This window comes from Maniola hyperantus, chromosome 4, assembly GCF_902806685.2.
Source record: "Maniola hyperantus chromosome 4, iAphHyp1.2, whole genome shotgun sequence".
NCBI lineage: Eukaryota > Metazoa > Arthropoda > Insecta > Lepidoptera > Nymphalidae > Maniola > Maniola hyperantus.
This window is the reverse complement of record NC_048539.1, coordinates 12,030,761-12,053,359: the sequence shown is the minus strand read 5'-3', so window position 1 is coordinate 12,053,359 and position 22,599 is coordinate 12,030,761. Positions and strand designations below refer to the sequence as shown.

Genomic DNA, 22,599 nt, shown 5'->3' with positions numbered 1-22,599 from the left:
TAAAAAATATAAAGGTCATATTTATTCAGAACATATTTCATTTACGAATCCAACTACCCTCAAAAGTTACAATGAAAATAAATAAAAAAACGTCTAAAAATATATTTGTCTTTTTAAAATATACTTTGGGGACCATCCATGTTTTAATGTCACACGTATTTCTCTTTTAACGACCCCTTGCCTAGGGTGCTCGCACATCATGCTATTATCAAAGGCCGCCTCACATCTGGCGAGGTGCAGCATAGAGCACTTGTCATTGCCAAACCATTATCGATTTTACCTACGTTGATATAATATTTAAAATCAAGTGACACTACCAGTCGCCGAGAGCAAACGTGAAAGTCCAACAAAGTTATGTTCAGTCAACCAATCAGATTTTTAAAAAGTGCATCTGACGATTCAAAAATACTTGTATAAAAGTTTAATTGGATAAAAAATATTTTTATTTATTTATTTAAAAGATGACGTGATCATTTTTCACGCCTGTCCTCTCGGGTCTTTTTGGACCCTCTTCTTATATCATGTGACGTAATAAAATGAATGGTCCCTCAATAGAAATAACTTAATCACTGAAACAGCGATTCATTTAGGTTTAACTGTATACAGGGTGTAACCAGAACGCTAGCAAAAACGAAGACGGGTGACAATACCGATCACTGATAAGATACCACAAAAAAACACGAAAAAAAGAAAAAAAATGTATTTTTAAAACTTCACAATTATAATATTGCAAATAAAACATCTGACTGACGCTAGAAATCAACGAACGTTGCATAAATAGGCCATTTGGGAGTTCATACTGCGTCGCAGGTGGGGCATTTACCAGAGTTTTACATCGGGGCTTTGAAAAATACTAAATCACTAAAACTACAAAATAAGGCAAACAGCTATTGGCATCGGATTGTGTTTAGGTAGTTTAATAATAACAAGTTTTTGCAAGCGTTCTGGTTACACTGTATTGCTTGAAATTGATTTGTCTAATATGCCACAATTCAAATTGCAAGTGTTCAGTCAATAAGTATAAGCATTTACTTTACAAATACATATTAATATTTTTGTCAGTGATTAGTAAATTCGGAATGAAATGTATTCGGTAAAGATCAGTGTATAAATATGTGCTACATATAAAAAGGTTAAATGAAGTGAATATTTTTTTTTGTAGAAATCTGTTGACGAATCTACTAAAATAGTGTCCATTTAGTTAACATACAGTATAGGAACGCCTTTTAAGTTTTACTGTATTCTCGTTTCACTGTCCGATCTGACAAACTCGGTCGGTTTTACGAAACTTTAGGCTTGCTATACTGTGTTAAATACTAAGAATATATGTATATAGTATAAAAACAAAGTTATCAAATAACAATTATGCAACATGGAAATTGCAGGCCTTGATATACCGTGACCACAAACGGCCTGCTTAAGTACCTATAGCACGCGACCGGTCGACATGGAATGGAAATCGGGGTATGAGGCCGCACACCCGCACGTCACCCGCGCTCGCAGTGTGCGTAGGGCGTTTCCTCCCCGATTGCCATCTGGACCTGTCGCGGTATATATATCTGACATCCATTTATAATTATTGCTTATTTGAAAACAATAATTACATCGACATGTATGTACAACCAACCGCCTGAGCCAATTCCATGGTGGCGGACTATGACCTTCCTTCTCATTCTGAGAGGAGATCCGTGCTCACTGTTCAGTAGTGGGCCGGTGTTGGGTTAAAGATGATGTTGATGATGCATGTACGACTTACTATGAAGGGAGTTTCATGTGGATATCATCATCTCGAGACCCGACCCATCGCCGGCCCATTACTGGGACTGGGTCTCCTCGCAGAATGAGAAGATTTAAAGTCGTAATGCACCACGCTAGTCAAGTGCGGATTGACATGTGGATAATATAGTCCATTAAGATAATATGTCAATGAAATTGGATATCTGTCAATTTTAATGGAATGACGAATGTGGCTGAATTTGGTCGATGGATAAATATAAAAAATTCACATTCCCATAAAGTAGGTAATACAATATTGAATCAATTAATCTAGTGAGCAATCAGTTTCAAAACAACGTACTCGACAGTAAATATTACACATCAAACTTTAGAAAGAGATAATGGGCAGCTTCGGCTTCGTAGAGCGTCGTCTGTCGTTGACGTTGACAGGTCAGTGACAAAACCTCACATACGTTAACCTCTACAAGTACACTGGACTTGCTATTGCCGACCAGTTTCAGCAGCAACAATGAGCATCGTGTGAGCGTACTCGGAACTTAGCAACATAGTGTGAACACAAAGACATTTGACACCAAGTCACACTTTGTATCGAATGTTAAAATCAAAAATTGTAAATCAAAAATTTTATTTCGGGTACGCTCGGTACGGCGCTTTGAATCGGCACAAAAAGTAACTTATTTTGTATGGCACACCTTATCTAGCATACTTGTATGTATATGTCCATATCTGTGGTCAGATGGTATGAGAGATGAAGTCGAAGCTGCCGATGACCTCTCCGTAAAGCTCGATGTAATATTTACTGCCGGGCAGTGTACTGTTCACTGTAGGTTTTGATCACAATCGTCAACTAAGTAAAAAAAAAGATTTTAAATATTTCATAATATCCTCTTTTTAGAAGAGTACCAACTAGAACAATTATTATTTACTTATTATATTGTATTTTAAAACATTGTGTTCCTATTCTATAAACAATGAAAATATAAATTGAATTAGTGTTTATTTACTCACGTCCATTATCGAAAATTCAAAAATACATTAGGCCAACCGCATATTACATACAATTGTAAAAGTCTTGTCTCGTTTTGTCAGTAAAGGCAATCAATGTGTCAATGTTACTATACCACATTTTGGAAGTCGGAATTTCCGCAAAATAACACTACAAAATGTTTGAACAAAACACAAAAGACGCTGGAGTTAAATACTTATGCACTGATCACGAGAGTGATCTTCGTGGTGCGGATGACGTCATTTGCGTGTACGTTCTCTTTCGACTTTTGTTCGTTTTCAATGTAACGTGTACGTTCTCTTTCGACTTTTGTTCGTTTTCAACGTAACGTATCCTACAACTAAAATTCGTTGAAAAGTGCAATGCGCGGCAGGCTTCATGTCTTCGATAAGTTCGATTTGTAGAAAGAAGCATAAATAATCATTATTGTGACAATAAAGCTGTGTGTGATAAAAAATGATTTAGATAAAACTTCACCAAGTCCTAATATTAAGATGTACTAAAAACGCGGCACGGTCATAATTGTTTCTATTCCGTTATCCGTATAATATCAGGCACAACCCATTCAATCTACTCTTACTACTAAAGACATTAGAGAGACAAAAGCCTTTCAAAAGTAATGTGTAAAAATCCTTTTATTCATATGAATTTAATATTTCTTTCTTTTAATTCTTTATAATTAATTAGTGTACTGAGCGGAGTGAGCGCAAATTTTTTATCGTTCACGAATGTCATGTTGTAAGTGTCGAGCACAAAATGTTGTCTATTTTTTTACATAATTGAATCAAATAAAATATTTATAGGCCAAATTGTGGTTATTAACAGTTGTTGTATAAAAATTAAAACCGTTCACAATTTGCTGTAGGATACTGTGTGCAAAAAAGTACTTACTTGAATTACTTACTTACCTCAGTAGGAAATTAACTTATCTATTAAATAAAAACCTAACTTTTTTTTCATTAATGGAGCATTCGACGTCGTTGTTTTAAATTCACAAGAGATTTTCTATGACAAAATTAAGAAAAAATATAGAAACAAGGTTTTTAACTCTGTAACGCCCTCTAGCAGTGAGAACAGTCACAAACAAACAGTTGGATCGTCTTTTATTTACATACAAACATCACGTACATCGCACCATCAACAATCTTATTGTAATATAGTCTGTGCACTTCGGACTAGCAGTATAGTCTGTCGCGATCGCTTCTACCATTTCTTCTTGTGCTCGTCCATACTCACGCCGCCCGGCCCGAGGTACACTATCATAAGGAGACCGCCGATCACGGACAGCGTCTGAAAATAAAAGTAATAATACGTTAAAATCTTCTAAATATATAAAATGAAAAGGTGACTGACTGACTGATCTATCAACGCACAGCTCAAACTACTGGACGGATCGGGCTGAAATTTGGCATGCAGATAGCTATTATGACGTAAACATCCGCTAAGAAAGGATTATTGGAAATTCATCTCCTAAGGGGGTAAAATTGAGGGTTGAAATTTGCATAGTCCACGCGGACGAAGTCGCGGGCATAAGCTAATGGATTTATAAGAGTAGAATAGAATACATTTTTATTCAAGTAACTTTTACAAGTGCTTTTGACACTTCAAATAATTTACCACTGGTTCGGAATGCCGTTCATACCGAGGGCTTGAAGACCCGTCATTAGAAATAGAAATTCTTCATTTAACGTGCGTGTTGCCCGTGATTACATGCGGGTTGAGATGTAGTATAAGAAAGCAAGTCACTCAGTGGGCGATGGAGAGAGCAACCTATCTACAAGATCGTATTAGAGCAACGTATCAAGAGAGCAACGTATCTACAAGATTGTACAATTATCGAACACAAGAAATAACACTTTTTAATTTTTTTTGACTTTCATGACGACCATTTCGAAATTTTTAGTATTTGTTGTTATGGAGGCAATAGAAATACACATTCTGTGAAAGTTTCAACTCTCTATCTATTATGGTTTACAAGATACAGCCTGCTGACAGACAGATGGACGGACAGTGGATTTTTAGTAATAGGGTCCCATTGATAATGCAGTTACTTACCTGGAAGAAGTCGTATTTCAGGAAGTCCCTCAGCGGCTTATAGTTGGGCACCAGCCACCATGCGTTGTGGTAGAGGTTGAGCACCGTCAGCACCAGCACCAGCATCAAGGCTGACAGCTTGGTGCGGTAGCCGATGGTCACGAGCACCATCAGTACGCTGCCCAACAGGTCTTGAACGATCTGGAGAAGCGAAATAGCTATAAAGATCTGGTATTCAGGCACCATTTAATCACTACAAACCGTTCACTATAACTTGACCCCAGCCGTCATGTTGGCACCATTGCTTTATTCCTAAGAAGTTAGAACTGAGGGTTTATTATTGTGTGATTTACAATAGTGGCAACATAACGACAGGGGACAAGTAATAGAGAACGGTCTGTAAACAGAAAGGTTTCCTGTACATGCAGCCACACCGGCCCTATGTCCATTTGGTGTTACTATTATCACATAATAATTTGGCGGCATCGACGCCGACACTGGTAAAGCTCATATGCGATTTTTATTTGTTTGCACTAACCGGCACCGGTGCGACTCCGGCTTTATTAACAGGAAGCCAGAGAAGCAAGGGTTCAACCAATCAGTAATTTTAATAAGTATTGAACTTTGTCTCAATAATGTTGGTGAAGGTGTGAAGGGAACTATGAGAATAAGGGAATAGAAAGTGCTCATCCAACGCCGGCCGGTGCTCATCCAATATCAACAGCGCCGGCTAGAGCATACGACATGACTAGCAAAGGAAACGGATCTACGAGCGTGAGAGAATAATTCTCAATTTTCCCTGGTGACGGTGACAATTTTTTCAAATTTTACTCCCCGGAAATCGAGCGCATAGCCTCCGATTAAGAGCTCCGGTTCAAAAAACTTTTTAGTTTCTTGTAACTATGAATTTAGGTTTGGGACAAGTTTGATGGAAATTCGTGTATGAAATTGTACTACAATGCAACAACCAACATTTTGAAAAGCACCTTAAGCTCACCGAAGAATATTTCCGCAATCGTTTTTCACGAAATGAGAGAGATGTTGAAATCGACCCTCAACTTTGTCAATAGGTATTACGTTTTATAACCTTCACTGATCCAGAATGAAATACAAACAAAACTGAAAATCAAAAATCGAGCGTAAACTTCTTGAAAACTTAGAAGTTTTTTTGTAATATAATTAACGTGTCTGTTTTAACAGGGTGTTATCATAAATTACAGGGAAATTATTCAAGCGTAATAATCCGCATAATTAATGCGGGTAAAAGGTCACCCGCCCACGTTGTTTCTCTACGATTTATTTCCGGCAAGGAAATCTATGACGACAGGTTCTTAAATAGGTATGATATATTAAAAGAATAATTTAATATGCTTAAAAACACAGGCTGATTTTATTTATTTTCTATCCTCAATGTTCCGCTCTGCCAAAGAAAAGGCCCACTTGTGAAGGAAAATATGCAGATTATGTTTAATTGTGTGTGTATAATTTGTTTTATTTTCTATATCATGCAATAATGCATGCATAGTAAAATTGTAATCCACAATAATAAGTCCGAAGTATCCGCAACTATACTCTATCCGGGAAAAGAAGTTAGTATAGCGCTCCTCTGTTAGGGGGCATCCATAAATTACGTGAGGTGTTTTTTTGAATTTTCTGTCCCTCCCTCCCCCCCTGGTGCGATGTCGTGAGATTTTATTCAACCCCCTCCCCCATACCTCAATCTCACGTGAGATTTTTCAAAATGTGGGTTTCTTACGTAAACGCGTTGGATACTTGAATGAAATTATTTTCTTTCGAACGAATTAGTGAATGATCTTAATCGTATTACGATAACGCTTAAGATTAAATCTTAAGCATGTACAATCTGGATTAAATGGACCAAAATAGTATAATTTAATTTTTTGTTTCAATCAGAAAAAAATTACGTGATATTTGCCGAGACCCCCCCCTCTCTCCAACGTAAGATTAGATGAGATTTGACCTCACGTAATTTATGGACGCCCCCTTATGTAACCCAACCAAACACACAAACATGTTTCGGAAAAACACTCTGAATTCATTTAGAAAACATTGTTTCGTTTAGACTCAAAATGGTTAGCGCCCACTGAGATATTTGCCTCTATCATTTGTATGGGAAGAGAGTGCTATACACATTGCAAGCGATAACCCCCATGACGATTGGGCACAGATCATGAAGAGAAGGTGGCTTTGCGGGCAACTGCACCATGCGTATATTTTCTCGCGGTCAACTAGCTACATTTAAATAAATATAAAAGGAAAAGGTGTCTGACCGACTGATCAATCAACGCACAGGTTAAACTACCGAACGGATCGGGCTGAAAGGTAAACGCGCATAATCTGCCCCCCAATTGTGTAAGAATAACCATTTCATGGCTATCGCAATCGTCAAGAATTCTGCCCTTTGATTGGCTGTGAAAAAATGTAAACAGCGAATCAACCAATCAAAGGGCAGAATTTCTTGACGATTGCGATAGCCATGAAATGGTTATTCTTACACAATTGGGGGGCAGACCTGCTTTGCCAAAAGTGGCGGACATGAACCAAATTAATTTCAAAAGTAATATTATATATATTCCTTTCTGTATATATCAGTATTTGATACTGAATCGATGGGGGGAAAGTTACTAAATATTGAAAACAGTATAAATCAATATTTTTCTTTCATTGTATAAAATTATTTCAAGTTATTGTAGATGAGAGACGCCGAGCCGATGAAATTAACAGTATGTATTCAAATGAACTGTTAATTTCATTTGTGTCCACCACCGCGGCCGTGGGTATGGTTTCCATACTAAAAGGCCCATCTACCTTTGGCATGCAGATAGCGATTATGACGTAGACATCCGCTAAAATAGGATTCTGGAAAATTCAACTCTTAAGGGAGTAAATAGGGGTTTAAAATTTGTGTAGTCCACGAAAACGAAATCGCGGACATAAACTAGTCAGATAGTTACCTGTATGAAGGAGACCTCAAATCGCAGCAGTGTGATGAACATGAACGCCAGCAAGATGCGCCCAGCGAGTTGCAAGTACGTCTTCGGCTTGTTCTCTCCCAGCGATGGGACTCCGGCGAACAGGCTGCGCCCTTCCGCCCTCGCCTCCGCCAGTACTAGTAGCAAGGCGCCTATTAGAGCCAAGTTCCGCAGGAGGAACTGCACGTCCCATAGTATGCTGTAGGCGAATGTCTGTCAAAGAGGTTACATTGATTAGAATTTTGCGTTGGTTATGTGTATAGAACTATTAATGGTAATTTTTTCGATACACTCAAGTGAATAAAATATCCTATCGTACATATCGCCTGTTTGCTGCTACAACGTGTTACTTCAAAAACTTGATTTTTGAGAGCAAAAGATTTGAAATGGATGTAAATTAGTTTCTATCGAGTTTAGAAGGATGGTGTGTTCTGTGGGATGGATTAACCGTCCAGTATCATAGATTAAGGACAGATGGACCAAAGGAACGATGAACGAAAGCTGGATCAACAAAGCACAGAATAGGACTCAATGGCACAATTAATGGCAACATTTTATGCTTTGTTCTGTTTTCTGTTTAAAATCAATAAAATATCGCAGATTATGTTAAGTATGTAAGTTGCATAAATTAACATTTTCAACAAACCAAGTCATCTAATAATACCTACATGTTAACTATAAACTAAGATAAGTCAATGGACCGATTCTTAGATATAAGTTAATGTATCCATAAAAAATTACTCCTCACGCGCCATTTCAACTGTTGTGGCAAAAGTATGGGTTCGCCTTTAACCTAAGGACTAAAATCGTACTTTCGACATGAAATTTGAAACAAAAAGTTCAAATGGCGCGTGGGGAGTCATTTTACGCATTATATAAGTTTGGATTTATATAATATTACTTATTAGCTTTGCTAGTAGGCTAGATTGTAAATTTAGTAAAATACTGGGGCTAATTCTGAGCACAATCTAATTTTAGAGTATTCGCATGCTCTTCTTACTAATGTAATATGAAAAGGACAGACACAGTTTGACAGTTTTAAATTTAACTTTAAGATGGTAAAACCCGTGATTTTAGCACGCACTCGCGAACCTACTGTTTAAATTTGTATTGTGCACTAAAATTTGGAGTCTTTAAATGTGAAAGTCATGTTCTGTTCCTTTTTAAGCATTAGTAAAAAGAAAAGGATGCAGATACTCTAAATTTAGTTTAGAGAGAGACTAGAGAATCGGGGCCATTGGGGCCGATTCTCTTGTACACAATCTCTAAACTAAACTAAATTAACAGGTCTAAATTTAGTGCCACCCTTTTCCGCAAGCAACATTATGAAAGGGATAGCATTAGATTTAGACGTGCCATTTTAGTTTAGTTTAGAGATTGTGTACAATGGAATTAGCCACACTGCTGACAGTAGTTTAAATATATAAAAGGAAAAGGTGAATGACTGACTGACTGATCTATCAACGCACAGTTCAAACTACTAGACGGATCGTGCTGAAATTTGGCATGCAGATTGCTACTATGACGTAGACATTCGCTAAGAAAGAATTTTTGAAAATTCTACCTCTAAGGGAGTGACGTAGTGGTTTGAAATTTGTGTAGCCCACGCGGACGAAGTCGCATAAGTTAGCTTATGATAAACAAAAATAATCGCGATGCAACTTGCAACACACCACACTATGAGTATGTCTGCACTCGATCGGGCGTCAAGTTATTTGTTATGATTATCAGTTAGTTAGTTTTTTTTTTAAAAGAATATTAGTTAAGTTTATTATGCTGACTAATATTCCCCTTTCTCCTCCAATTAAGCGTAAAGCTTGTGCTAGGAGTAGGTACGACGATAGTGCAACGGGTGGGGTTTGAACCGGCGACCTTTCAGTCCGCTCCTTTAACCGTTGAGCTATCGAGGATTATTTTTAAACTACTGTTCTTACTAACTCTTCAATAATACATTTATCATACTTCATCGGTGCTGTTGCCGATGTAAAACAATGCTGTAATTGGCGCGATAAGCGTTCGATGATCGTAACTAATGTTATGTAACAAGTTATCAGTAGCGACTGATAAAGATTTCAATTGAACATTACAAGTTACAAAATATCGTGACGGTCTTTTGGTTAGATCGCGCCGATCCTTATTAAAGGTAGCGAGTTTGGTACCGGGGCAGACTTTCTCGAGTTTTCTATACCCATGTCAATGTTTCGATGGTATTTAAAACAAACCTGAATCCATACGGGTGTAGGCGCAAGCGTAGTAGTAGAGTACGAAAAAAAAATCGGTCAAGTGTGAGTCGGTCTCGCATACGATGGGTTCCGTACCATCGTACACTTATTAATTTTCATAATTGCCATTTTGAAATTTTTATTATTTGTTGTTATAGCGGCAATAGAAAATACACATTCTGTATTCAACTCTCTACCTATTACGGTTCACGAGGTACAGCCCGCTGATAGACAGACAGACGGACGGACGGACAGCGGAGTCTTAGTTATAGGGTCCGGTCGGCACCCGTCGGGTACGGAACCCTAAAAATTAAATAAAGTAACAAAAATAACTTAATCAGACGTAAGATTACGTACAATCTACACTTATAAACAAAAAAAGTCAAGTCATCGTAATTTTTGCTCGCTCGTGTTTACTATGTGCGCATTTGGCGTTGACACTATATACGTCCGAATTTGGTAAATGTACGAATAATTACTATAATCGTGCCAGCTGCCAAGTTCATACAATGCATTGTTCGAGTACATTTGTACAGAGTTACTTTTAAAAATTTCACCATCATTATCATCAAGGGTTTGGCCATAGTCCACCACGCTGGCCAAGTGCGGATAGAGCATGAGACTTCAGACACATTTGAAAATATTAAATACTCGCCAGGTATGCAGGTTTCCTCACGATGTTTTCTTTCACCGTTAAAGTGATAATTGTTTAAACGCACGTAACTCTGAAATGTTAAAGGTGCGTGCCCGGGATCGAACTTTGGAGTCCGGACCCCCACGTATAGGAGGCCGAGTGCCGACGTCCAACCACTAGATTATCACAGCTTATGCAGCGGGTTAAAAATACTTCTGAAATGTATTTTACGAATGTTCATTATTAAATGTCTATGTCGCATGTTATGTTTAGAAAATCACGATTTTACAACTGAGTTCTATTCGGTTAAGGGTCCATCTACACCGCACCGTCCAGTTACAAAAAGACGAAGTAATAATCTTATTTCGTAGCTGGTTACGAAACATTAGTTAACAACGTGCACGGAACCTTTCTATTGATATTATGCAGCTTTCTCAGACGATAGAAGCCCAGGCGGTGTAATTCAAATATACCGTGGGTAACAGTGAGACATAGAAGTATTGACGTTTTATTTGAATTGAAGTGTAAGACAAAATATGCAAATTGTGTACCAAACTTGGGTTGCCTCGAAAGTAAAGGAACACTGTCCGGGTATCCACAGATTTACCGAACATTACGAGATTTACGCAATTTTTCTTCATCTCTCGCAGCACTGCAGTCCCGTCGTGACCATGACCCATGCAACTGGTTGGTTACTGGGTCGAAATATCGACAAATAAAGTCATCAAATTAATCGTGGTATGTACTATGTACCTGTTATTTACATTATAATATGACTAACTTATGCTCGCGACTTCGTCCGTGTGGACTACACAAATTTTAAACCCCATTTTACCCCTTTAGGCGTTGAATTTTCAACAATCCTTTCTTAGCGGATGTCTACGTCATAATAGCTATCTACAAGCTACATTTCAGCCCGATCTGTCCAGTAGTTTGAACTGTGCGTTGATAGATCAGTCAACCATTCAGTCAGTCAGCTTTTCATCTAAATATAATTATAAAAGGAGAGGCATGCAGATAGCTATTATGACGTAGCCATCCGCTACAAAGGGTTTTTGAAAATATAATCCCCAAGGGGGTAAAATAGAGGTAAAAAGTTTGTGTAGTCCACGCGGACGAAGTCGCGAGCATAAGCTAATTTTATATAGATATATAGATTAACCGAATATCGAAAAACTGGCCAAGTGCGAGTCACGCTCGCGCACCGAGTGTTCCGTACTACAGTCGTATTTTTTCGACATTTTGCACGACAATTCTGGCAAATCAGTTTTAGAATGCACAGGTAAAGCGCTTTCATATTATGATACCCCACTTGAAATAGTTATCTTACTTTGAAAATTGAAAATACTCATTATTAGTTTATGACCACAATTTAATGCCAAATATCATGATTCTAAGTCAACGGGAAACAGACAGACAGACAGACATACAACAAAGTGATCCTAAGGGTTCTGTTGTTCCTTTTGAGGTACGGGACCCTAAAACGAAAAGAATGCAGTGTGTGACAACTCCTTTTACACAACAATTTACGGTATGTTTTTTAACCGATTTATGATAATGTGTACGTTTTTTAGCTATGAATATTTTTTCCTACTAAAAGAATCTAAGAATCTGAAAATATTATGATACTATTTATAGTTCAGCTAAAATTTTCCGTTTGCATAATGAAATATACATAAACCATGAATTTATTTATAGAATTACGTGACCTGAACCCTTACTTAAGTAACGAGTAAGTGTTGAAATTTATACTGATCAAAAATGGACTACTTAAATCACGGATAACATAACGCGCGTTTGGGTCACACGAGCTATAAAATAATATACGTGACTCGAGCAAGTCTAAGGGCCTCTTTCACAACTTCAAGATTAGATTTGTCATTTCGACAGATTCCCAATAAAAACTGTCATAACATTCGTTAGATAAAGTTTATTTGAAAGTTGTGAAAGAGGCCTTAGACTTGCTCGAGTCACGAGTATTGTGTAAGAGAAGTTTTGAAACAGGCCCTAAGCCTGAAATCTGTACACAACGCACTAGACTTTGCTCAGACTTAAGACACAGTAAAACGAGGCAGGCTACACTTATCGTAATGAACTTACCTGTAACACGACGATGAAGAAAAGCATCCCGCATGCGATGTCCACTTTTAACCTTCCGAGCACCATGACACATCCGCCGAGTTGACCGAACAAGTTTATTATCTGAAAATAAAGACATCAAGATTATTTTAGCGTTTAAACTTTCGTCCCGTCCAGGGACTCAATTCCCGTCATCAGGGTTTATTAAAATTTAAGACATTGGGGCCGATTCTCTTGTACACAATCTCTAAACTAAACTAAATTAACAGGTTTAAATCTAGTGCTATCCTTTTCCGCAAACAACATTATGAAAGGAATAGCAATAGATTTAGACGTGCCATTTTAGTTTAGTTTAGAGATTGTGTACAAAGGAATTAGCCCCAATACCTACCTAAGAGGAAAACTTAAACCAAGAATCCACTAAAAGTTAGCGTCATAGTTCATTTAAGGGTCGTATTTAACGCGGCGCATATAAACTGGCTGATATGCAACTGACTCTTGGCTGATAGCTCAAATGAAGGTTAGGTTCTAACCCTTCAGGTATTATTCTAACAGTAAATGAGTAATGCCAAGCCTGGTTATACACCAGAAACATGCTATAGGTCGCAGAAAATAATAACGTTAACTATAGATAAGTATATTATCCGTATTGAATTCTTGCATCATTAACAGCTTGAGCCTATAAAGACGAATGATCCCCCATAGATTAATTATTATCAATAAATTTACCGACCTTGGTTATAAACAGGAAACATCCTAGGTCGAAGAAAATAACGTAAACTAGGTTGGTATATCCGTATTGAATTCTTTCATCCTTACCAGCTTGAGTATTGCCGATAAAGACGAATTGATCCCCCATACATCATCAACAATTCACTGACCCTGGTTAGAAACCGGAAGCAATGCTAGGCCGCAGAAGATAATAACGTAAACTGTATATCCGTAATGAATTCTTTCACCTTTCATTATGTATATCTATCAACTGAGTACATCAAATACAATGATCCCCTATAACACATCAATAATTTATATGAATTCCGTTTACATGAATGTTAAAAACCTATTGCATCAATTAAAACTAATTGTTTAATTGAGAGAATAGATAACTACTTAATATAGATATATACAGAAATAAATAGATAAATATGAACTTTAGATAAATCTGATATTGATTTGTATGTTTTCTAGACAGATCTTCTTTGTACAACTCGGGCAGTTTCATTTTACCAGTCGGAAATTCATTCATCGACTCGACTTTCTAATTTCGTCAATCCGGTTCTGGGTTGTAAATAAACCATTGTGTTATGTATAAAGTGATTCAGTGATCATATGTTATGTAATATGTAAATACGTCATACATATATGCATATGTAATATGTATGTATAACCTTTCGTCTCTTCACATGTCGGTCAAAAGTAACTTGTGCATAATGTTTTACTTTTCTCCACGCGGTTTTCCGCTTATGCCCCTGGCCGAAGATTGGTAAAAGGGATTATGAAAGCCTAGTTTTCGTTTGAGTTCTGGCTAGGCATCTGTATGAAACTGGGAACAACGACGCACGTTTCAACTACTGACACATTTATTACCAACGGATGCTAAACATGAAACATCCTACTAATATTATAAATGCAAAAATGTCCTTTTGGTTGGTTTGGCCTTCAATCACGCCGTAACGGAGCAACCGATTGATTTTTTGCATGGACACAGTTAAAGACCCGCTAACTCAGTGTTCAACGTTGAATTAAGTATAGCCATTGAGCTCATTTCAGACATTGGTTGGTTCAACATTGCTGCAACACTGATTGATATTAAATTAATTATTCGTAGAAAACGTTCAATGGATTAAAAATAAAAATGGCAAATGAGCTCGGTGGCTATCATAACGTTGAACATTGAGTTAGCGAATCACCCCGCAGCAGGAGTGTGACATAAGCTAAGATACGTTTAATCCCGTAAAGAGTCCGTTTGAGAGTTTTTAAATCTATCTAAATTCACGCAGACGAAATCGCGAGTTTCATCATAACTAGTCTTGTATAAGTTAACCAACATTGAGTAAAAGTTTTACGTGTACTATTTGCATTTACATGGGCTGTGATAGCATAGTGGTTAGAACGTCCGCCTTCTATCGGAGGTCGGGGGTTCGATCTCCGGGCAAGCACCTGTAACTTTCGGAGTTATGTTTGTTTTAAGTAATTAAATATCACTTGCTTTAACGGTGAAGGAAAACATCGAGAGGAAATCTGCATGCCTGAGAGTTCTCCATAATGTTCTCATTGGTGTGTGAAGTCTACCAATCCGCACATGGCCAGCGTGGTAGACTATGGCCAGAACCCTTCTCACTCTGAGTGAAGACCCGTGCTCTTTAGTGAGCCGGCGATGGGTTGATCATGATGATGTTGAATTGCTTTTACAATAATTAAGCTAGAAATAGCTTCGTTTACAACACGACAGCACTATTCTAACGTAACGAGAAAGTTACACTTGTCCTTTTTAAGCGGGAAGTGGGCCAAGCGCCTGCCACCTGTGATATAGATAAATTAAAATATTATAGGTACTTACAATACCAAATTAAAAACAACTTTTATAGAAAACTAACCGACTTCCTTTTTAGGATTCCGTATCTCAAAAGGAAAAAAGGAACACTTATAGGATCACTTACATTTAGCCTAGTGGTTAGGACGTCCGCCTTCTAATCGGAGGTCAGGGGTTCGATCCCGGGCACGCACCTCTAATTTTCGGAGTTATGTGCGTTTTAAGTAATTAAATATCACTTGCTTTAACGGTGAAGGAAAACATCGTGGGGAAACCTGCATGCCTGAGAGTTCTCCATAATGTTCTCAAAGGTGTGTGAAGTCTACCAATCCGCACATGGCCAGCGTGGTAGACTATGGCCAAACCCTTCTCACTCTGAGAGGAGACCCGTGCTCTGTAGTGAGGCGGCGGTAGGTTGATCATGATGATGATGACATTATTATGACAATGCCTGGTGGTTGGGGATGTCTTTTACAAAAAGAAAAAGAACCGCGTATATAAAAGCGTAGAATTATTAAGTACTAGTGCCTCCTAAAAGAAAGGCTTCTTTCGTACAATTAACTGCCATCTGATCTCACTTTTGGTAGGACCAACAAGTCAGTAGTCACCATGTCATTGCATGGCAAGCCAGAGTGTGGTAAACAAAAAGGTAGATCAGCAGATACAGTAGAGACTGACTAAACTATTATTAGTTGGTTGATGAGTGATGACAATAAGTGATGTGCAACAATGTGTGCAATTTGTAATTACTTTGCAAACTCGGTGCCGAAATCAGTTTAAATTGATCTTTACCAACTTACTGCAAGCTGAAATTTGAATTAAATAGTCTGAAATTTACACATAAATATAGTTTAGAAGTAGGTATATCAGTGACACAATAAACTGACTGGCATTAAACCGCTGGGGACTAGAAACTTGCGATTTTGCAATGCATGTAGTTTTCTCTATAGTTTTGACCCCTACTAAATAATGATGTTTAGAAATTCCACCTAAAGAAAGCCAGGATGGGTCAGCTAGTAGTATTTTATATTAATCTTTTAAATCTAAATATATAAAAGGAAAAGGTGACTGACTGACTGACTGACTGACTGACTGACTGACTGACTGATCTATCAACGCACAGCTCAAACTACTGGACGGATCGGGCTGAAATTTGGCATGCAGGTAGCTATTATAACGTAGGCATCCGCTAAGAAAGGATTTTTGAAGGGGGTGAAATAGGGGTTTGAAATTTGTGTAGTACACGCGAACGAAGTCGCGGGCATAAGCTAGTATAACATAAAAATAAATAATAATATGGGTCTCCCTACTAAGGTCTAAGGACCAAATTGTGACACCCAAACTTGGTATCCATAATACTTTGTACATAATATGATGTAGTTTATGGAAATGCAATAAATGAAAATTGAAATTGAAATTGATATAGGAAAATAATAAAAGTAATAATACATATACATGTTATGATAATACCTTGCCTGTAAATTTGTCTGTGTTGATAAGGGTTTTTTTTTAAATCCCAAAGGAACTCTTTAATTTACTCTGTCAAAAAGTAACCTTTTTACTCAACAGGTTTTTTTACTATATCCATGCGAAAAATTCTTTCAATCCATTGTGGCATAGTTGAAGGACAAACCAAGACACTTTCCCATTCATTATATTATATTAATAGTAAGATTAAGGCTAATGATATTAGCTTATAGGTAATTAAAAAATCTTTAGTGATTACTGATTAGTTAATAAGTGAAAGGAATCCATTTCAATTAAAAAAAAATTGTAGGTAGGCCTTGTTAATTAGATGGCACCACATTCAATGAATGTTTATCACTGAATACCAAAGAAACAATGTTAATTTTAGCAATTTACATGATATATCCAACAAACTATTTTATAATAAGTATGGTAAATGTCTGTTATGCATAATTAACAATTAAAGAAAAATATTTTTCTAATTTTATAGTTTATTCAAGTTATATTTTTAGGGGCTTGATTAGCAAGCCCTCCATGAGACGCTTTATACTTGACGCGGACGGTACTGCTGGGTTTTGAGTGGGTATGCTGAAGGCTGTTAAAAAATTCCAGTGAGTCATACATACCCACCCTTGTGCGAGATGCATAATTGCATTTTTACCAGTGGAAATAAGGCATGTGGACAGGGTGCTGTGAAGACAAAATGCATGGCACTCTGTAGAACATAACTGGTGTGCTGCAGGAGCTTGTTGTATTTCATTCCATAGTGTCATACATTTTGTCTTTACAACGCACTGTGCACCCAAGGTGCTTGCTATGTACCTACCTGCTTTACCTAAGTGTAATCCAGAAACTACTGCTTTTCAAGACAACATGTGTGCATACTGTGCATAAAACTGTCAATAATGAACATGAAAGGGGCAAGAAACATGATACTATGACATCTCCATAGCATTGTGCTGGTATGGCACTGAGAAAAGCCATATATTAAGAAAAGAAGAAGACGATACAATTTGGCAGATTTATACACAAATATTGCATAAGATCAAGGAGAAGCTTAGTGGTTGACTTTAGTTATCTTGCTTTTGTATAGTTGACTAGCTGATCTGTTCTGACTTTGCTCAGATGGAATATCGGCAAAGCTCTTCTTAGTTCTTACATATGCAAAATTTCAACTTTCTAAGCATGTATGCTTAACTTTGATATGCCAGTCGGTCAAATATGTATACTTTAGCTTGAGTTAAAAAAATAAACAAATCACAGAAAGAAAATTTTCCCGGCGATTTACATGTTCTGGTGTTTAGTTTTTCAGTCATAATCATGATTTCATTGTCAGTTCGCAGTAACAACGTCCAATTGGACGCATATAGAACGCCTCTTATATGTTTCAGTGAGAAACTACTTTTAAGTACTTTAAGGAAAAAGAGGTTCAAATTAAATAGATTTAGATTTTTGTAAAGTGCTTGTTTAACAATATTAGATGCAATCCAACTTACCACAAACACTGTGGCTAGGAATTTTCCGCATCCCCATGACATATCCATGTAGTCTCTCTGCTCGTACCATTGGAACCACATCCGAAGCCCGTCTTCAAGGAATGTGGAGATGAGGCACAGCCGTGCCACTGTAGGCAGGACATGCTTCAGTTTTCTGATAACCTGTAAAATTAACAACCCTGGGTAGTAAATAAATCCTTTTGCCAAGGTCTGTAAGACATTGCTTTAGCAATAACACCATCTTTACACCTTTCTTCTGTATTTGTATCTTGTATTGTTTTCGTCTGTATGAGATAGAAGATTCTAAATTAAATGCTGTTTTCATAACTTAATCACACTTATTAATGTAGGAAATATACTTTTTTACTTGATTGCAAATAAAATTGAGATAAGATGGTCAATTTCTGGAATATTGGTAAGTACAATTAAATTTTATAAAATAATTTCTTCAAATAATAAAGAACGATTTTCGGTTATTTTAGGAGTATAATTAATCGTGATTATATGAAACAGCACTGTACAAGAATAAAGTTCGGTGACGTGACAAACCTATCTAAAGTCGTAAAGTCATGTCGACATCGGGTTTTGTGAGGAAAGTAAATATTTAGAGAGACATTTTAGAAATGGTTTTATTACCTGGTCTGCTATGTCCTCCGCAGTCGAGACATATTCATTCGGAATTTGCATTTTCACCAACAAATTCACTAACACTATCACTATCCCCAAAACTGAATTTCACTATCGTCGGACTCGTTGTCGGTCGTCGAGTGACGTGTTGACAGTTGGACAAACTTCCTGTTCAAAACAGTTTCTCTAAATTAACAAGACACTCATCTAATATATTACCATTGGCCCAGAAATCTCGTATGAATCAATAAATATGAAAAATAACTTGCTAGTACTAGTTGCACCTAAACAATGCAGTTGTTTAATGATGTAAAGAAATTAAATAGAAAATTTACCCGGATGTTTTGCTTTGTTTTTCAAACCTTCACTTCAAACCACTGTCAAGGTGACAAATTACGTTTTGTTATTGCCTCAGAATAAGTACCTGTAGAAGTAGCCCTTCTTCTTCTTCTTATTTTGCTTTGTGGCTTTCAGTGAAGTGTTATAGCCAGTGTCTCTAGTAATATAGTAGATAATCTATGGTTATAGCCATCGACATAGGAATACACCACGTAGTAGTACTTCCAACTTCTTTGATTATAGCCTATTCAAGGCCTGTTGAGCGAGATAGCTAAATGCATTGCCTCAATTTAAGCTCTTGTTAGATCACGACAAAATGACTATGTTTCGTCACGTTATACTAGGCTACTATAGCCGAAGCGAACGTAAAATAGAAGGAATAATCTTAATCCTAATGTTCCTAATATTCCTAATCCTAATAATATTATAAATGTGAAAGTGTGGATGTTTGGATGTTTGTTACTCTATCACGCAAAAATGACTGCACGGATTTGGATAAAATTTGGAATGGAGATAGATTATACACTGAAATAACACATAGGCTACTTTTTATCCCGGAAAATCAAAGAGTTCCCGCGGGATTTTGAATAAAGTAAATCCACGCGTATGAAGTCGTGGGCATCAGCTAGTAATATTAGAAATGTGAAAGTGTGAATTTTTGGATGTTTGTTACTCAATCACGCAAAAACGGCTAAACAGATTTGGATGAAATTTGGAATGGAGATAGATTATATACTGGATTAACACATAAGCTACTTTTTATTCCGTCCGTTCCGTTATTTTTAAGTCAAAGAATTCCCGCACACAAGCGAGAGGGACTGAGGAGGCCACACGCTAGTTATATATCTGCGTATCAGAGTCTTCTTATTTTGCTCTATGGGACTCTAAATACTCTAAGCTTTGTAGCTCAGAATAAGGACTGTCTTTGGAGTTGGAATCATTTTGATTCTTTGATTCTACGTATGTGTCAAAAATGACACTTTACTATCCTATATGTTATTGGTCTGTGCTTTACTTTGTCAAATTGTAAATGTTGTAAATTGTTGCGGGAGGTGGTGGAAATTGTTTACTTTTCAGCTCTTGCTAATTTCAGTTTTTTACAAATTGTAAGAAATTTTGTGAAATTATTTAATTAATAATACAATTGCTAATAGTAGATTTTTGTATTATTATGGTTAAATATAACCTTAGTCTGTTTTCCCAGAAAAATGCTAGAAGTTACATGTAATGACCGTCTGGGGAAAAAAGTGCGCGTTAAATGCAATCCAGACGATACTGTTGGGGATCTGAAGAAGTTAATAGCAGCACAGACCGGCACAAGATACGACAAAATCGTTTTGAAAAAGTGGTACACAGTTTTCAAGGATCATATCAAGTTGTCGGATTGTATCCTTTTTTCCAAAACTAGATGATGCCCCCGACTTTGTTCGCATAGATTTAGGTATTTAAAAATTCCGTAGGAACTTACTGATCCACCTGAATAAAAAAACAGTCTACACCTTTCTGTCGCCAGGATGCAAGCTAGTTATCTCTGTATAAAGTAGATGATGCTGGCCATGTGAATTCAGTTATTTTAAGAATCCCTTGAATCCAGACCAAAAGTAGCCTATATCCCTGAGATATAAGCTGTTCATGTTCATCAAAATCCGTTAAATCTCTGGACAGTCAAATGCTAGCAGACATACAGAGAGACTGATGCATGAAAGCATTCATAATATTGCTATTAGTATGGACTTGAAATAAGTTTTATGCAGAATAGTGTGATATTCTATAGGTAAACTATGAAGTAAAATGACCCAACTGGTGTCAAAAGAAAAAGTTGTGCCTTTTCTCATTCAGTAAATTGGTGTTTTACTACCTAGTAGTGCACTCTGACTAAGCTTAGACTTAAGACAGTTATAACAAGACAGAGCTATACCTCACATATAAATCTGTCTGGTTTCTGAGCAAAGTCAAAGTGCGCTCTATAGAATACTGATCCCAGCCTTTGTTCTGGTATGATTTTGAGACATAGGAACTTTATTTTGCTAGGAACATATATCCCTTTAATAAGTTGGTATAACATTTTCTTAGCACATATTTCAGATGAAATACACGATGGCATGAATTTGGAGCTCTATTACCAGTGAACATATTTTTTACAATAATTTAAATATTCTTAATATTTTATTCTTAGGGGATTCTTGTTGAAGACTCTTTAATTTTAAGTGTGAAAGTATAAATAAAATAAGTAACTTTACCAATATGAATTTTTATACTCATTCTGTCAATTTATTTTATTTTATAGTATTGAATACTGCAATATATTATATGTAAGGATATTACTATAATAATAATATCTCATACATAGAACCTAATACTAACTAATACTACTCGTTCCCAGTAACAAGTTAAATTGATTAGTTCTGTAACTGTTTAACTAGTGAGACTTTCTTCCCAGCAGTTCAACTAGGATTTAGATGCAGTTGTACTACTGGGAATAAATAGTTGAACTCAGGTACTTGATAGTGTGGGGAATTCACGGAAGCTGATTAAATTTAATCAAAATTATAAATTACTAGCTGATGCTGGATTTACATTTTTCAAAATCCCGCGGGAACTCTTTGATTTTCCGGGAAAAAAGTAGTTAGTATGTATTAATCCAGGGTATAATCTATCTCCATTCCAAATTTCATCAAAATCCGTTTAGCTGTTTTTGCGTGACAGAGTAACAAACATCCACACTTTCACATTTATAATATTACTAGCTGATCCCCGCGGGATTTAGGTTTTGAAAGATCCCGTGGTAACTTTTAATTTTCCAGGACAAAAAGTAACCTATCCGTAGTAGCCTGTCCCCGGGATACAAGATATCTTAGTACCGAATTTCGTAAAAACATTTAAACGCATGATTCTTTAAAAATCCCATGGTAGGTATCACCACAATTTGAGAATGCAATTCCTTACAGCATCCAGGCTGAGGAGTTGGATCCTCGAGTTCAAAAAGTCTTTACTTGGTAGGTAGCCACTACCTACCTCCAATACAATCGCACTGCGACATAATCGCGTTGCACGCATGGACTGCCGCGGCCGTCGCCATTATTTTAATTTCGTGATATTTTGGTCTAAATTAAACACTTGAGATGACGAACAATTTTATTTTGATAAGAATTAATACTATGATAGTAAAAAAACCTCCGAAAGTAAAGCTTTGTTTTAGACCACATTTCAAAACCATAAAAATGGTTATTGTGAGCCTACCGTAAAAGATAGATATATGCTATCACGGACTTTTTTTAGAGTTGTAGAGGAACAATTCCACCAATTTAAAAAAGAAAAAAAGAAAAAAAAAAAAAAGAAAAGAACCTTGTTTTCGTGTAACTTTAACTATTTAGGCAGCGCACGCCACGGAAGCTCACAGATGAGACGACTTTTTTCACTTAATTGCAATTT

General features: G+C 36.8%; 2 protein-coding genes and 1 long non-coding RNA gene across 5 annotated transcripts; 2 read left to right on the top strand and 1 right to left on the bottom strand.

Moving 5' to 3' along the window:
• On the bottom strand, positions 1 to 19,101 carry Surf4 (Surfeit locus protein 4). Of its 3 annotated transcripts, none has more exons than XR_011236627.1 (7): positions 18,838 to 19,101; positions 18,202 to 18,363; positions 12,727 to 12,828; positions 7,753 to 7,983; positions 4,799 to 4,978; positions 1,207 to 4,033; positions 1 to 1,166 (listed from the first exon to the last, which is right to left on the bottom strand). XR_011236627.1 is itself a non-coding variant. In XM_034968112.2 (6 exons), the coding sequence occupies exons 1-6, from the start codon at positions 18,886 to 18,888 to the stop codon at positions 3,947 to 3,949; spliced, it is 813 nt and encodes a 270-aa protein (XP_034824003.1). In that variant the 5' UTR covers positions 18,889 to 19,101; the 3' UTR covers positions 1 to 3,946. The 3 variants fall into 3 exon arrangements, 1 of the variants encoding a protein (XP_034824003.1); XR_011236626.1 differs by having other exon boundaries at positions 1 to 3,040; positions 3,082 to 4,033; XM_034968112.2 differs by having other exon boundaries at positions 1 to 4,033.
• On the top strand, positions 9,954 to 12,852 carry LOC138402228 (uncharacterized). Its single transcript, XR_011236638.1, has 2 exons — positions 9,954 to 11,364; positions 12,095 to 12,852. It is a non-coding gene; the product is annotated as an uncharacterized lncRNA (long non-coding RNA).
• Positions 19,102 to 20,128: 1,027 nt separating the features above from the next.
• ubl (Ubiquitin-like protein 5) lies at positions 20,129 to 21,410 on the top strand. Its single transcript, XM_069498083.1, has 3 exons — positions 20,129 to 20,273; positions 20,372 to 20,553; positions 21,253 to 21,410. Exons 1-3 carry the CDS (start codon positions 20,161 to 20,163, stop codon positions 21,294 to 21,296), a joined length of 339 nt encoding a protein of 112 aa, XP_069354184.1. The 5' UTR covers positions 20,129 to 20,160; the 3' UTR covers positions 21,297 to 21,410.
• The last annotated feature ends 1,189 nt before the right edge of the window (positions 21,411 to 22,599 follow it).